Source organism: Pterocles gutturalis, unplaced genomic scaffold, assembly GCF_000699245.1.
Source record: "Pterocles gutturalis isolate BGI_N339 unplaced genomic scaffold, ASM69924v1 scaffold8377, whole genome shotgun sequence".
NCBI lineage: Eukaryota > Metazoa > Chordata > Aves > Pterocliformes > Pteroclidae > Pterocles > Pterocles gutturalis.
This window is the reverse complement of record NW_010107904.1, coordinates 2704-17070: the sequence shown is the minus strand read 5'-3', so window position 1 is coordinate 17070 and position 14367 is coordinate 2704. Positions and strand designations below refer to the sequence as shown.

Here is a 14367-nt window from a genome sequence, read left to right as displayed (position 1 = left end):
GGCTCAAGATCCCTTTGGTTTGATCCAGTACAGATACAGTTATACCCTTAAAAGTGCCCACATCGGCTTTTTGATGGGGGATACTTGAGGTGCCTTTCAGCTGAAATTTCCTACAGTTTTGTCTTTTGTGTGCTGTGAGATCATTCATTTCCAGTAGGGACCCTACAACTCTTCTGCAACACCTTTAGTGCTGTAAAGATTTCTCTCTATTGGAAAGAACCCTTACCTTTTTTTGAAGATCCTCTTTACTGTAGCCCAGCAGCTTGAGAAGTTTAGTCCTGGACTCCTGCTCCAGATTCACCTAAGTCCCAAAGAATATTGAAAAAGACAACAAAACATGTAAAATCCTAGAAATCTTGTCACAGTTTGAACCCAGATAGCAGCAAACAGCAAACAGTCATTTGCTCACCCTCCTCCCGCCAGGGATGGGGGAGAGAACTAATGGGGTAAAGGGAAAAAAGACTCATGGGTTGAGATAAGAACAGTTTAATAACTAAACAAAATTGATAATAACAGTAATAATAATAATAAATATACAACTGAGTGATACACAGTGCAACTGCTCATCACCCGATGACCAAGGCTCAACCTGTTCCCAGCTAATGATCCCAGAGCAGATGAAGTCCTGACACTACAATACCAGAAAAGACATAAGAGCCCAGGAGTCCAAGATGCAACCAAGAGAGACAGAAATGACCCAGAGACAGAGAGAGACAACCCAGAGAGATATCTTCAGGATAGACCCTCATCTATACACTCTTGCAGTTTTGGCTAGGATAATTTTTTCATAGTAGCTAGTATGGGGCTGTGTTTTGGATTTGTGTTGGAAACAGTGTTGATAATTCAGGGATGTTTTAGTTATTGCTGAGCAGTGCTTACATAGAGTCAAGGCCTTTTCTCTCCCTCATCACTGCCCTGCCAGCAAGTAGGCTGGGAGTACACAAAGTTGGGAGGAAACACAGCTGGGACAACCGACCCCAACTGATCAAAGGGATATTCCACACCATGTGACATCACACTCAGCACATAAAGCTGGGAGCAGAAGAAGGAAGGGGGAGATGTTCAGAGTGATTGTGTTTTGTCTTCCCAAGTAGCCCTTACGTGTGATGGAGTCCTGCTTTCCTTGAGATAGCTGAACACCTGCCTGACAATGGGAAGCGGTGAATGAATTCCTCGTTTTGCTTTGCCTGCATGCATGGCTTTTGCTTTCTCTATTAAACTGTCTTTATCTCAACACACAAGTTTTCTCACTTTTCCGATTCTCTCCCTCATCCCAACTTGAGGAAGTGAGTAGCACTTAGCTGCTGGCAGGGGTTAAACCACAATAGCTAGAGAGGACCATAATGAACACATTCCAACCCAGGACCGTAAAAGAACTGATCTCCATCTTTCACCACAGCCATCCTACCTTCAAAAAGTTCCAAAGGTTCTCATCAAATGGCAACTTGGCTGTCTGGATCTTGCCCTGGCAGTAATCAAGGAGGTTCCCTGACTGTAAGGCCATCTGGAGTTCTCTGGATCGGAGCAGGAGTTCAGTTTCAGTAGTGACTTGACTGATAAATATCTGGTGTGGGTAAGTCTGCTGCGTTTGCTGTCCAGGAGCTTTGGTAAGACCAAAGGAAATAAGTTTTCCTCCAAACTGAGAAAGACAGAGGGAGACACAGTAAGCATACTTACAAATGAAGGTAAAAATATCTCACTTAGGTCTTCATTCAGCAAGGTGCACTCACGCTCCAGTTGTAATCACAAGGAACCCAAACAGTTTAAGGTGTATGGATGGTAGGGACCTTGAGGGAGTTCACATCACACAGTTCACCCTTCAGCTGACAACTGATAACAATGACGCTTGTGTATATGCTATCAGGCCTAGCAAATCACAAATGCCAGAGAGGCACAGAGGAAAAAGTACCATTTGGAATTGTTTGTTCTTTTTTGACATGGAGAGGCAGGCTGTAATGATACAAACTATCATGTGAATGGCAGCCACTAGACAGAAAACAAGTCAAGTCACAGGCTAAAAGAACAATTCAGCCCTTCTATTTAGGAGCAAATAGGTGAAGCAAACTAAACACCTGAATAGGAAGGAGAAAGAGGACAATGGGAATGCATGTCACAGCTTACAAAGACAGCTTTTGCGAGTCTTCCTTAGCTTTGTTAACTCTTACTCATAACCTCCCATTCCCTGCTGTAGGACTCTTTCTTGTTGGAAATATATTTGAACATTGAGCGAACAAGCTTTGCTCCATGGGACACCACGCTGCACCTTAAACAGGCATTAAAACAACCAGCAACAGGAAGATGAGGTCTCTCTAGTGAAAGAAAGGGACTGTGAGATGACCCATCTATTGCATTTTAAGCTAAGGATGCTCCATTCACTTACTGCAAACGAAACCCCCACAGGTCTGCGAATCCACTTGGGTGGCTTTTTTAATGGTGGAATCAAGGTGGTCTGAGCTACTTGCTCTGGCACCTGCAGAGGTGGAAGGATCTGTCCTGTGCCAAAGGGATCCAAGTTGTTGAAGGAGGAAGAGATCTAGAATCATATGGAGAAAAGAATAAGATATAGTTCAATTCTTCTCTGTACAGAGTAAGCACAAAAAACTATTGCTTAGTAAATAGTTACTTTCCTTGCCAATGAAGAAAAAGGCTATTACAGCACCAAGCCTCTATGTGAGAGAAGCAGTATTTCCAAACAGTTCCAGAAATTATTTCTCAACAAAGCTTCATCTTGAGAGATTTTTCAAGTAATTTTTCCTTAGCAAGATGCAAATTCCCTGACAAACACTGCCTTGCCTAGCTCCCATCTCATAAATACAGGAGTTACAGAATTCCTTGCTTTACACAAGACAGTGACAATATATGGTCAAAAGCTGTCCAACTTATTTCTTGTTTTGCTCACAAAGGAATGCTGACTCCCTTTCTGTTGCTGAGGTCTTAGGTCTTTCAAATGGGGTAGTTTTAAGAACCATCTCAAGCTTTTATAGCTTAGATGAGGCTGGTGATACAATCTCTACAGACTTTCTTGCCTAGACAAGAGTGTCAAAAGCGGCCTCTGATCTGGATTTCTGACATTTAGCAAGTCAGTGAACATACATACAATGCTGTTCACAAGCATTCTTAATTTTTAACACTACTGGCATAGATTTGTTGTTTGCTAAAGATAAACCTCTTCAAGTTTGACTGGACCATAGGGCATAGCTCCAAAATACAGCTGACCAGCACACCAGAAAAGTAGCAACACAAGGCTCATCAAGCTAAGATTGCCAAACAAAGAATCACAGGAAAGACCTACATGTTTTGTCTTTCAAGTCTTTCCTGAGGGGAAACCAATTCCAAAGAAAGACCATCTCCTGAAGGAACAGTTTACACCTAGCAAATCAATCACCCTAAACCTTAGAAAAATAAATACCCACTTCCAGGCTACCAGCAACATCAGCCACCAGGTCTTCAACAGAGTTTCGGTCCGGATACCATGGAATGCAGAGGAAAGAGACCTCTTGGTCATGAACTCCCTGCCTCCATAATTGTCATTATCTCCTCCTATTTTTTTTCCCTACTTGTTATTCTATTTATCTAGGTTCTTACTTGTTATTCTATTTATCTAGGAGTTATTCTACCCTACTGTTCTCCAGTTTTCAAGACTGGAAGTGTAGTGCAGACATATGAAGAATGCACAGAAAGAAAATTCTCCATGGTTCAAATAAACCCTTAATTTCCTACAGCTGTTGCTTGATAAAGTATTTTCTTTCTCTCACAAATCCTACAAAACTGAACTCAGTCAGCTGTAAATGACTATATAAATAACACTTAAGCCAGCTGTCCTGGGTCCAGCTGGGATAGGGTTAATTCTTCACAGAAGCTGGGAGTTGGGCATAGCCGGATATTCGATACCATGCTGACGTCATGCCCGGGATATAAGGGGAAGCTAGCCGGGAGAGGGGTCTCTTTTGTGAAGCTCGTGGTGGTGAGATTTTCATTGTATCAGTGTTTCCATTGTACTCTATATCTTGTCTTATTGTTATATTCTTCTTTCTTTTGCTTTCCTCGTGTGGTATTATTAAAAATCTGTCGTTATCTCAACTCAGGAGGTTCCACTTTTTCTTATTTGCCCCCATCTTACCGGGAGAGGAGTGGGGGGGGGAGGCGGTGTTGCGACCACGTGGTGGTGGTGGTCCTGACACCAAGACACCAGCTCATAAGTATTGTCTTAAAACCTGTATTGTAAGGCGTCTGTCAGCTGGGAGAGAGGCAGGGAATTAAAAGACTAGACACCAGATTAAAACTAAAATTTTAGACAGCACTTACACTTAAGCTGTTCAGAGTTTGCCCATCTATTAATTGGCTATGTAATGATTTTCAATATCAAAATATTAACATGCTGCAAGTTACAGTCAATTGACTTGAGGAAAATGGCTAAAAGTGCCTTATAAGCTACTTTAAAAAATTCTCTTCTGAACTAATAACAGGTTGTATTATTTAGTATAAATGTATTTAATTTTAGCCTAATGACAAGACAAGCTTGTTGCTCTAACAGGTGTGCTGCTTTATTTTTAGTCTAGTAGTAACAACCATAAAATACATATAACATCAAAACTACACTTGATCTTGACACACTTTAATGAACTTTACAAGAAATACTGAGAAACCTTTGCCCTTTGGGACTTGGTGGATATTAGCAGTGGATAGTCCCCACACAGGTAGCTTCTGGTTCCCACACCATACAGCTATACATCCTGGTGGGTAGGACAGACTGCATCACTTAAAAATCATACTGTTACATGTGTGCTTCTAATGCCCTCAGAAGTCAGGTGAGTTATTGTCAATCTGTGAAGCCATAATGTTCACAGGACTTTACCTTGTCAGCCTGTGTCTTCTGCTGGGCTTCTAAGTTCCCACCCATAACAGAATAAATGTTGATCCACCCATTTGAAGTGGCAGCAGAGAAGACTGAAGGATTCCGAGGACACCACTGGACATCAAAGCACCACTGATTCCAAATGGGCAACTCATAAACCACCTGTCACAGAAAGAGAGAAGGCAGAAGCACAACACAAACAGTCCCCTGCTTTCCCCAAATCACTTGCCCACAGCAAGTGTGTCACACTTTATTTACATATCACCATATTATACAAGCCTCTTATTTTTGCTTCTTGAAGGATGCATTGCAACCAAGTTATAGCACATTGAGCCCAAACAGAAGTCATAGAAAGCTGCTATACCATAGCATTTTGGTTGTAGAACAAAACACAAAAGCACCAAGTCAGTACTGTCACACCTGCTGTTAACAGAGACACACCAGAAGACAATCCAAGAAAACCAGAAGCCAAAAGGCAAGAAGGTCTCATGAGCAAGAATGTCTAAACAGAAAGAATAGTCTGAAATAACAAATTTGACAAGGAAAACAAAAACCTACAGAAAAAGTAGAACAACAAAAGAGGACTGTAATAGCTGCAGATGAACTCTGAAGGATATTGTGGCCAATGAGTTTCTGGTCCAGCACTCAAAAACCCAAAATTCAATTAATGGTCCAGTCACAGAATTCCTGCATGATGTTAGGCAACTCACTACCCTAACCTTTGACTTTGAACCTCCAGTTTGTAAAATGAAGAGATTTCCTTTACGCCTCACACACACAAAGTACAGAGAATCACCACTTCCTTCTCTGTGGGAACGTTATCTGCATTTTCTGTTCCCATTTATAAAACCTTGCATTTGCTTATATTAAAATCTGGATTGTTAAATTAAAAAACAACCACCTAAAAAAACCACCCAAATATACCTAAAGAAACCAACCTTTCCCCCAAACTCAACAGATCAGCCTTTCTGTATAACTGTACTGTCCTTACTATTGAAAACCTTCCCAATTTCTGTATCACCTGAAAATCTTCTGTTCATTGGTACCAAGTCAAGAACAGCCCTCTAACAATCATTTGTGCATAAATGCCTAAGTTGAATTTGGACTCTGCAAATCTACAGCAGCACACAAAGATGAGCCAGCTGCACTTAAAACTGTTTTAAAATTTTTCCACTAAAACACTGTGAAAAGACTTAAGTAAAAATTATACTTCAGGAATGTTTCAGAATCTGATTCTCTTCTGACTAGCAGACATCTGTGCAAAGTGAGCATCAAATCCCATAAAACCACAACAGCAGTATTTCATGCATTTAATGAAAATGGATTAAGTTTTTTCCATGTCCTCCAAGGCAAAGGTGGTCAGCTAAGTGAAAGTGTCCCACGAAATTAATCCAGCCTGGGGCTCTCAGCTGGACTTTTTTCGGTAATGTTAGAGTACCTTCCCTATGCTATCATCAAGATCAACTGTATTAATTTTGTTCACAGTCCAAAATTCAGTTTTATCCAGAAATTCCACATAGAATAAGCAGGTGTGCAGAAAAAAATTTTCCATGGTCCTTTAATTCAGGTAATACCAAAATATTTTAAAGATGGTGATTCTGAGATACATGACTGGATAAGCACATACATGTGAAACCACTGTACTATGAATAAAGTTTACACACGTATTTAATTACATTGTTCCCTTCTCAATGACCCTAACAATTTCCCTTCATTCTCCTTTGAGTTTCCCCACAAAAAACTTACTATCCTAGAAGAAGGACAAAGATGAAACAAATGGATACAGAGAACACTACATGTGTGAATATAGCAAGAGTAATCATAATTAGCTGAAACTAAGTTTTAGTTAAAGCTTTCTTCCCCCTGGTGTCTTTGGCAGAGACATATCTGATTAAATCACTCCCTGTCTCTGTTGTTTTCAGTCTGGATAGGGACAACACTCTCATTCGCTCCAGACAGGAAGAGTGCAGAAGACATACTGGAGGAAACTACATTGGCACTCCACAGGGTTACAGAGAAGAGACACATACATAGCATAGCACACGACTGTATAAAGCAGACCACATGTACTTATAGCAGTCGTTATGTACCTCCCCCATACTTGGGTTCCAGCACAAGATCCGGTTGTCTTTGGCGCTACTCAACAGCAGTTCAGGGTCAGCCTGGCACCAAGAGACAGAGAGAACTCCCCTAAAATAGATCCAAAAGAAATCAGTCATACTTCATACCCAGCCCACTCTCCCACACTGTCACCAAGAAAGCAGCAGAAATGCTGCTTAAGATGAGAAATGCTAGTTCTCATCTTTACCCTCAACCAGATTAATCTGTGAAACAAAGCAGGCATAGCAAAAAAATCATGGTTCTCCTAAGTCCAGTCTCCCAGACGCCTGCCTTTTAGAGATGGAGATCCTTGAAAAGGCAACACAACAAGCAGGCCCTCACCTCGTATGTCCTTCCAGCTGGCTCAAAGGAGAGGTAGCAAAACGTAAGTCCCATATTTGGATCACTGGCAAACGGTCATCCTCAGAGGAAAGGACTAGCTGGGTTGCAACTTCTGGATGCCAGGCCATTCCTGAGCAATGCATCTAGGGACAAAAATAGCATAGGCTGAAAATTCAGCAAAGCAAGTTGGCAATAGTACTAATGGCCTAGAGCCACATCATTCTGCACTCAACTCCCTTTGAATGGTTGACGTAAAGCAAGTCTAGCAATGTCTTGCTGTGGGAAGCAGGTATTTCTACCTTCTCTACACAGCAAAAAAAACACTAACCACACAGAAGTTGAAGGACTAATTCAAAGTTGATCTAGGAAGACAGCTGGGATTAAAACATAGGAGGTTTCTCATAAATGAGCTGTGAACATAAAAATTGAATGCAAGGGTGCCCTAATTTTAGGAACAGCTAGGGCTCTTATTTCTCCATTTCTTTAGGGAAAAAAAGAGAGAGGTGCTTTGATGCTACAGCTCCAAGAGACCAGCCCAAACAGCTCCCACAATAAAAACACTCGATTCCAAGAGCCTCGGCCACTGCTTTGCAGTCACGTGTGTCATGCAAGCTAGTTAGAATCACTGTCTTTCCTCCACTCACTCTGTTGCTGTGGTCACTGACTTTGATGATAGGCTCATTCTTCCTGAGGTCCCAAACCACAGCCTTTCCACTGGGGTGAGCGGAGGACAGGATATGCTGCACTTGCCGATTCCAGGACACCACACTGATGTCTTCATGAGGCTGTCAAGATAGGAAAGCCACACATCCATTATTCCCATGTTGAGGGAACACTAATCACAGGATTCTGTCACTAGTTTAACTAAGGGATTTGAGGATATACAGATTCCTCTCTTCCATCACTGATCAACTAACTGGAAACAGCAGCACTGACCAGAAAGACTAGGGAGAACGAAATGCTCAGAATGTACAGTGGACAGACAAATTATATGGGGGAATGTCATCTGGAAAAGTACCTTTGCATTTTGGGAACAGGTACTGGATTCTGCATTGGCCAAGTGTGTCATAAATCAGTCCAGAGAGAACTGCAGCTGCGAGAATGTAGATGCTTCTACCCTGACTCCTGGGATAAACTTAAACGGAAAGATGACCTTGTGCAACATTTCAGGAGTGCAGCGAGATGGAAAATGATGAAGCATTCAACACTAATTGCCCTTACTGTATCTACCGCAATGCAGGAGACAGGCAAGGAGACAAATGGGAGGCTTATTGGAGGAAAAACTTGGCCTGCTTTTAGGCAAGTTTACTACTTTTTTTCACTTTCAGGAGTTGATTGCCCTGAATAACATAATCAGCATTAGAAGCTTCTTCCTCCCCAAACTCAGGAAACATTATCTGGGAGTAATAGCCAAGATGCATTAAATGGCTCACTGGCTCTGCTAGGGATATTACTTCCATAAGATATGAAAAGCTTCAGCTGAAGCCTGAAGTAAATTCATTCCTCAGCGAAGGTCCAATAAGCCTTCTTAATCCATCACACATGTCCCAGCTGGATCACAAGATAAACTCGTCAGTTACTTGATTCAAATCCACAAAAAGCTTACCCATCCATACAAAGTGCATCCTTCCAGAGCTTGTCAGTCTACCTCTCCCCCCCTTCTCCCCAGACTGAAGCTGATCAGTCAGTTCTGATTCATCTTTCTCCTGAGAGATGTCAAGGTCATTCCCCCTCACAGACTGACTAGACCAGGATAACTCCACACACTCACATCTTTTTGCCTTGCCTACTGAGATATAAAACTGCAGGGGTACTGCCCAGAGGAAAACTCATTTACCTGCGATTTAGGCCCTGGAGTCATAGGCACACTGAAGTTATTCAAGTCCCAGATGAAAATTTCAGAATCATTGGCTCCAGAAGCCAGGAGGTTACTCTGTAGAAAAAAGAAAAGCTCAGCTCAGTTCCACTTGTAAAAAGGGCAGACTTCTTAAAACTAAATGTAAGCAAAAAACCCAAAAGCTTACAAAGTCAGCTGAGAGCTGCATTTCACAGTCACTGGTAAGCAGAAAGATACTAACCAGATTATAAACCAAGCATGTTTCTGGCCTCTGTGCCTTCACCTGTGCTATGGTACAGACCTGTTTAAAATTTGTCTTGCAAACTATGTGTGCAGGTGGCTGGTGTTACTAATCATGAAACTCACCTGCCACAAGCCTGGAAGCCACTGTCTCTAGCCAGCTAAGCCTTTGCCCTGCATCCAAGCACCAAGGACATTTCTTCTGAGAAGACGCAGGCTTTCCACAAGGGTCTGCAGACAACTTTCAATTTGCCTTTGTGCTACCACGAGAACTTGTGTTCTGTTCACTACCTACTTACATTGCAGTTCCTTGAAGTATGACCAGAGCCCCACTAAATTAGACACTAATTGAACAAACAAAACCAAAAAATTTCTGATTTCAAATGGGTAACTGTCTAACATGTAACAATATTACAAGACATGTTTTTACAGAAAGGTAAGGGACTTGATCAAGGTCACAGGGGAATTCAGTAGCAAAGCTGTGAACAGAACCCAAATCTGAGTCCCAAACCACAGTCTGGTGTCACAACTACCATATCTCTTTCAGGTTAAAAACTGTTCCTTCCGTTTAAAAATCTCTAGACACAAGGAAAAAACATGTTTTTTAATTTAATATGGAGGTTAACTTCCATTTTGTTATAAGTATCTTAATGCTGCATACCTGGAAAGGGTTAAAGTCAAGAGCTTGAACAGGACCCGAATGCTTCTCTGTCTGCCCAATCACAGGCTCACTCTTTGAAGCCAAGATGCGATGTGCACTGTACATTGTCAGTACACCATTATCCCCTCCACCAATGATCACTCCAGAGGACTCTGGGGACCCATTTCCAAAGTTACCCCAGATCAGCTTATGAAACCTAAAAAAGAAGAAAACAAAGCTGGCATAGGCCACAATATTCTGTGGAAATCAACACACCCTCTGCATTTCCAAAAACCACATCCGTGTTTCCACCTATCAAACACAACGATCAGTCTGCACCTTAAATAATCATTTCCTTTTGAAGATGACCGTAGCTCTTGCATGGAAAAAAAAAAAAAAAAAAAAAAAGAAATTAGCTTCCTTCCAAAGACTTTTAAAGGGAACTTACAAAGCTTCTTACTAGGCTGTCCCTTCCCCCCCTCCCCACTTAAAACATTTTGGACCTCATATGGAGTTTGGTGGGTGAACTCCTCTAACCTACGCTATACAAAATCAGGTTACAGGACTATATGCCTTCTTTTCCAGAGTTATTATCTGAAAAATATGTTTACCCACTGAAAAGCTGCTAGTTACAAATCAACGCTGTGTTTTACACTGGGTGCAAATGTCACCCACACTGACGAGCGTAAGAAATTGCCTTGTCTTAAAAAGCTGGAAGACAAGTTTCATTCTGCCTGTATTTTCTTTATTGCAAATCATCAGCCCCAGCAAATTCACACGATACAGAATGAGTCTCCTGACTGACTACCATGTAAGTCCTTTCAGATTTCTCCAATGGTCCAGCTGCTGTACTTTCACACACAACAGGATTTTTGCAACAAAAACATTCAGTTCTTGCCAACAGAGGACAACTGATCAAAAATATCAATTTATACCCCCAAAACATGAGCTCTTCATCTCCTCTCTTGTACCAGAAAAGCTCTTTTCAGTTCCACTGACTGATACGCCAGTATGAGCCTTTAGTACCTGTTTGAGGCAGGAAGTGTTCCTCTCTGCTTCATGTCCAGGGAGGGATCCCTGAAGTCAACCTCAAACACTTCCAAGGTGGCATTTGTACTGAAGGATGCATCCAGTTGCTGGGCAGATGTTCCTAGCAGAAGTACAAGGGCAATACTAGTGGGAACTTTTTTCAAGAGCACAAGATACAAACAGAGCAAGACACTGGAAACCTATTCTTCACAGTCAACACAACATTGGTGTTGCTCCTGTTCAAAGAAAGGACATGTCTGAACTCCGCAGAAAGAGGAACCAACAGCTTTGACAAAGACTCTGAAAGAATTCAGAACTTCTTCAAGAAATTCTGTTCACCAGGGTCACTGTGGCGCAAATAACTTCTCTCTTGGTATAGATACAATTCTTACACCCTCTTCCAAGCAGCCACAGCTTCTGATATTAAGTCTAAGTATCTAAGTTACAAATGCAGTCATATCATGAAACCCAGCTACAATTATGATCCCAAATACTTCTGTACATGGCTCCTCAACCATGACCAGATGTCTTGATCAGACCTTCTAAACCTAGTCTACACCTAAAGTTCTTCAACCTTAGCCAACTAAACACACCCCAACGACCCACAGACACACAGGGGCAGCAGTCACACAGGGGCAGCTTCCTTCCTTCGTGCTAGCTTACAGAATAAAAGCTAAAAACTTATTTAACATTGCCTAATGGGACACTGCCAGGCAAACAGTTACCCAGTTACCACAGGGATGCTGTGGAACTGCCTATGGTAAGGCCCAAGAGACTATTAAAAAGCAGTATAAATTATGAAACTATGCAGTTTCTGATCTAAAGTAGACTGAAGCCAAGCCCTGGCCTTATTAGAGAAACACAAAATAGACTATCTATCCCAAAAATTGTGATGTTGCTTTTAAGGCAATAGCTGAACTTCTGTCACTTTCTTTTGACAGTCATACCTTTAAAAAGTCAAACCAACAGGGCAGTGCTGCACAACTCAGGCAGGAGACAGAGCTGACTAGATCTCATGTTGAGCAGACAACCCAAGCTGTCAGATCCACATAAACACTAAGCTCACCTACTGCCACCTCAGTGAACAGGCTGACTTTGTGCTTCAGGAAACAAAATTATTATAACAATAGCAAATAACTAATAACATCAACAAAATGCAAATTTAAGATTTTGCAGAAGTATTGAAAATTCAATGTCAACCAAAAGAGGCAACTTCAGGGAGATTTCTCTTATTTGATTGTCAAGCGATGTGATAATGTCTGAGGACTGACAAAGTAAAAGTGAGCTTAAATTAACGTGATTAGAATGAACTTTTTTTTTCCACAGACATACCAAGTAAGTAAACTTACTTTGTTTTATTTTTCGTAGCAAGCAGGTGTTGGAGTTCATACAGACTTAATTAAACGTTAGATCAAAAAATCACACGTTCACCCTTTGAAAAATCCCTGGCCTTTAAGATGTCAAAGTTGGGTATAAAAATAATCCCCTACAGGTCACTTTAAAAAAAAAAATTAAGTCTGTAATGGTTTTGGTATACTGCTTGTAAGTTTTCCAGAGATTATTAAGGTGGGAATTCTAGAAAGTTAAAACGAATACAACCTGACATAAAATCTCTCTGTGACTCATACTTTAATTTTCATGAATTGTGAAGAATTTTACCTGTTGCTAGATAAATGGGGTGGTTGTTTGCTGGACTCCATGCCTGGACAGCTGTTCGCTCAATTTCCTTTAGCTTCATTTTCTAGGCTCTAGAAGAAAATTCACACAGTAGTCAGAACAGCGTGATAAAGTCCGCATGAAAATAATCACATCAGTAACAAAATATCCCTCTTAGGAAGGTACCACAAGAACAAATCGCTCTCAACAGAGAGAAGTTACTTGCTACTTCCTGAGCTAGTCGATACAGTTTTATTGCACTGAATTAGGGCATTTTAGAATCCATTAAAAAACACACACGAAGAAATAAAACAACTTCAGCTGCCTGATGCCAGATTTTCTTTCACATTCAGCTGTCTTTTTGATATACCTCAATTACAGGAGAGTTTCAGTAAAAGGAAGGGGATCTAAAACAACATACTCCAGTCTTCAGTCCAGGCTGGTTTAAATCAGCTGCAGAAATTAACTGAAACAAATGTATTTGCAAAGCACTAGTTGCTCTCTCCGAACAAGCTGATTTCAGTATATACACAGGCAAAAAGGGAGTAGAAGGAATCTCAGGGCAGGCTAAATTCCAAGCAGAAAAGCGACATGGCAACACAAAACAAAGTGCAATGCTATCACGTGTCAGTTCAGTTAATGTACTTTGTTCTCGCTCCTCTGAGAAGTGAAAAGAAAAAAATCATTTTACTTTCTGCTTGAGTTTGTAAACAGTACGAGAAAGTGAAAAGAAGTGATCCGAAAGTAACTTCTGGGTTTCCGTCTCACCTCTGACCATACTTCTTTTTATTTACTCCAGATAGATCAACTGGCACCTGTAAAATGGCAACACAACTTCCACACGTCACTGGAAAGAGATTAGTTGGGCAATAATGTAGCAGGCTAATTTTAAGTCAAATATCAACAGCAGGCAGCCAGGAGGCTGCAAAACTGAATATAAATAAAAATTATTGTTCCACGTAGGATCCCATTCTTGCTGAGGAGAAAGCACCCAGCACCTCTCAATCCCAGACTATGCCCAGACCTTCTAGGCACGTCAGTGACTTAAATGATGTGTGGACACATCATTCACAGGCTAGTGCGGTCATTCCCATGAGCAGTTCGCAAACCTTTCAAGTTTGGCTGCAGTGCAGTCTTTTAACTCCAGCTAAACAGAGCTGCTAACTATGCACTCATATGGTAGTGTGCTGAATAAAGTCAAACTGTCAGCAGGCAGCACAGTAAAGCACTCTGCATCTTGCCAGCTCACTGTGACTAACCTCTCCTGGTTACTTAATGCTGTTGTGTGAGCTGGGCTGACGGTTAAACCACAGTCTGCATCACGTGGCTCTCTTCAGACACAGGGCTACAAGCGCCAGTGCTTCAGAGTTCGGCCTTACTCAGGCCAGAGTATGGATGTTTATTAGCAAACAAGTCCATAAAGGCAGCTTGCTGTGGCCAGCCCACTGTCTGGCCAAAGCATCAAAAAAAACCCCAATAAAACAAACAAACAAAAAAAAACAGTTCTGAAAAAGTCTTGTGTCATCTTGTGGCTTATATGAAGCTAGGGCCTCCTGAAGGCCACACAAGGGGAAATCTGGTCAGCATTGATTCTTGGGCTTCGACCTCCTGGCTAATAACTCCACAGCCTTTTTAGGGTTTCTTCTCCACTCTACCAGTCAGAAGATA

General features: G+C 41.5%; 1 protein-coding gene across 2 annotated transcripts in view; it reads right to left on the bottom strand.

Moving 5' to 3' along the window:
• The window catches only part of SEC31B (SEC31 homolog B (S. cerevisiae)), a 29344-nt gene extending 16561 nt beyond the window's left edge, over positions 1 to 12783 (bottom strand). For both annotated transcript variants that reach the window (XM_010072417.1, XM_010072418.1), the window contains exons 1-11: positions 12703 to 12783; positions 11041 to 11164; positions 10036 to 10231; positions 9135 to 9230; positions 7942 to 8082; positions 7298 to 7440; positions 6946 to 7045; positions 4856 to 5017; positions 2381 to 2533; positions 1409 to 1639; positions 227 to 301 (exon numbers count right to left, since the gene is read on the bottom strand). In XM_010072417.1, the coding sequence (XP_010070719.1) occupies positions 227 to 301; positions 1409 to 1639; positions 2381 to 2533; positions 4856 to 5017; positions 6946 to 7045; positions 7298 to 7440; positions 7942 to 8082; positions 9135 to 9230; positions 10036 to 10231; positions 11041 to 11164; positions 12703 to 12781 (1500 nt within the window). In that variant the 5' untranslated portion in view covers positions 12782 to 12783. The remainder of the gene's footprint in view (positions 1 to 226; positions 302 to 1408; positions 1640 to 2380; positions 2534 to 4855; positions 5018 to 6945; positions 7046 to 7297; positions 7441 to 7941; positions 8083 to 9134; positions 9231 to 10035; positions 10232 to 11040; positions 11165 to 12702) is intronic.
• Between the last annotated feature and the right edge of the window lie 1584 nt (positions 12784 to 14367).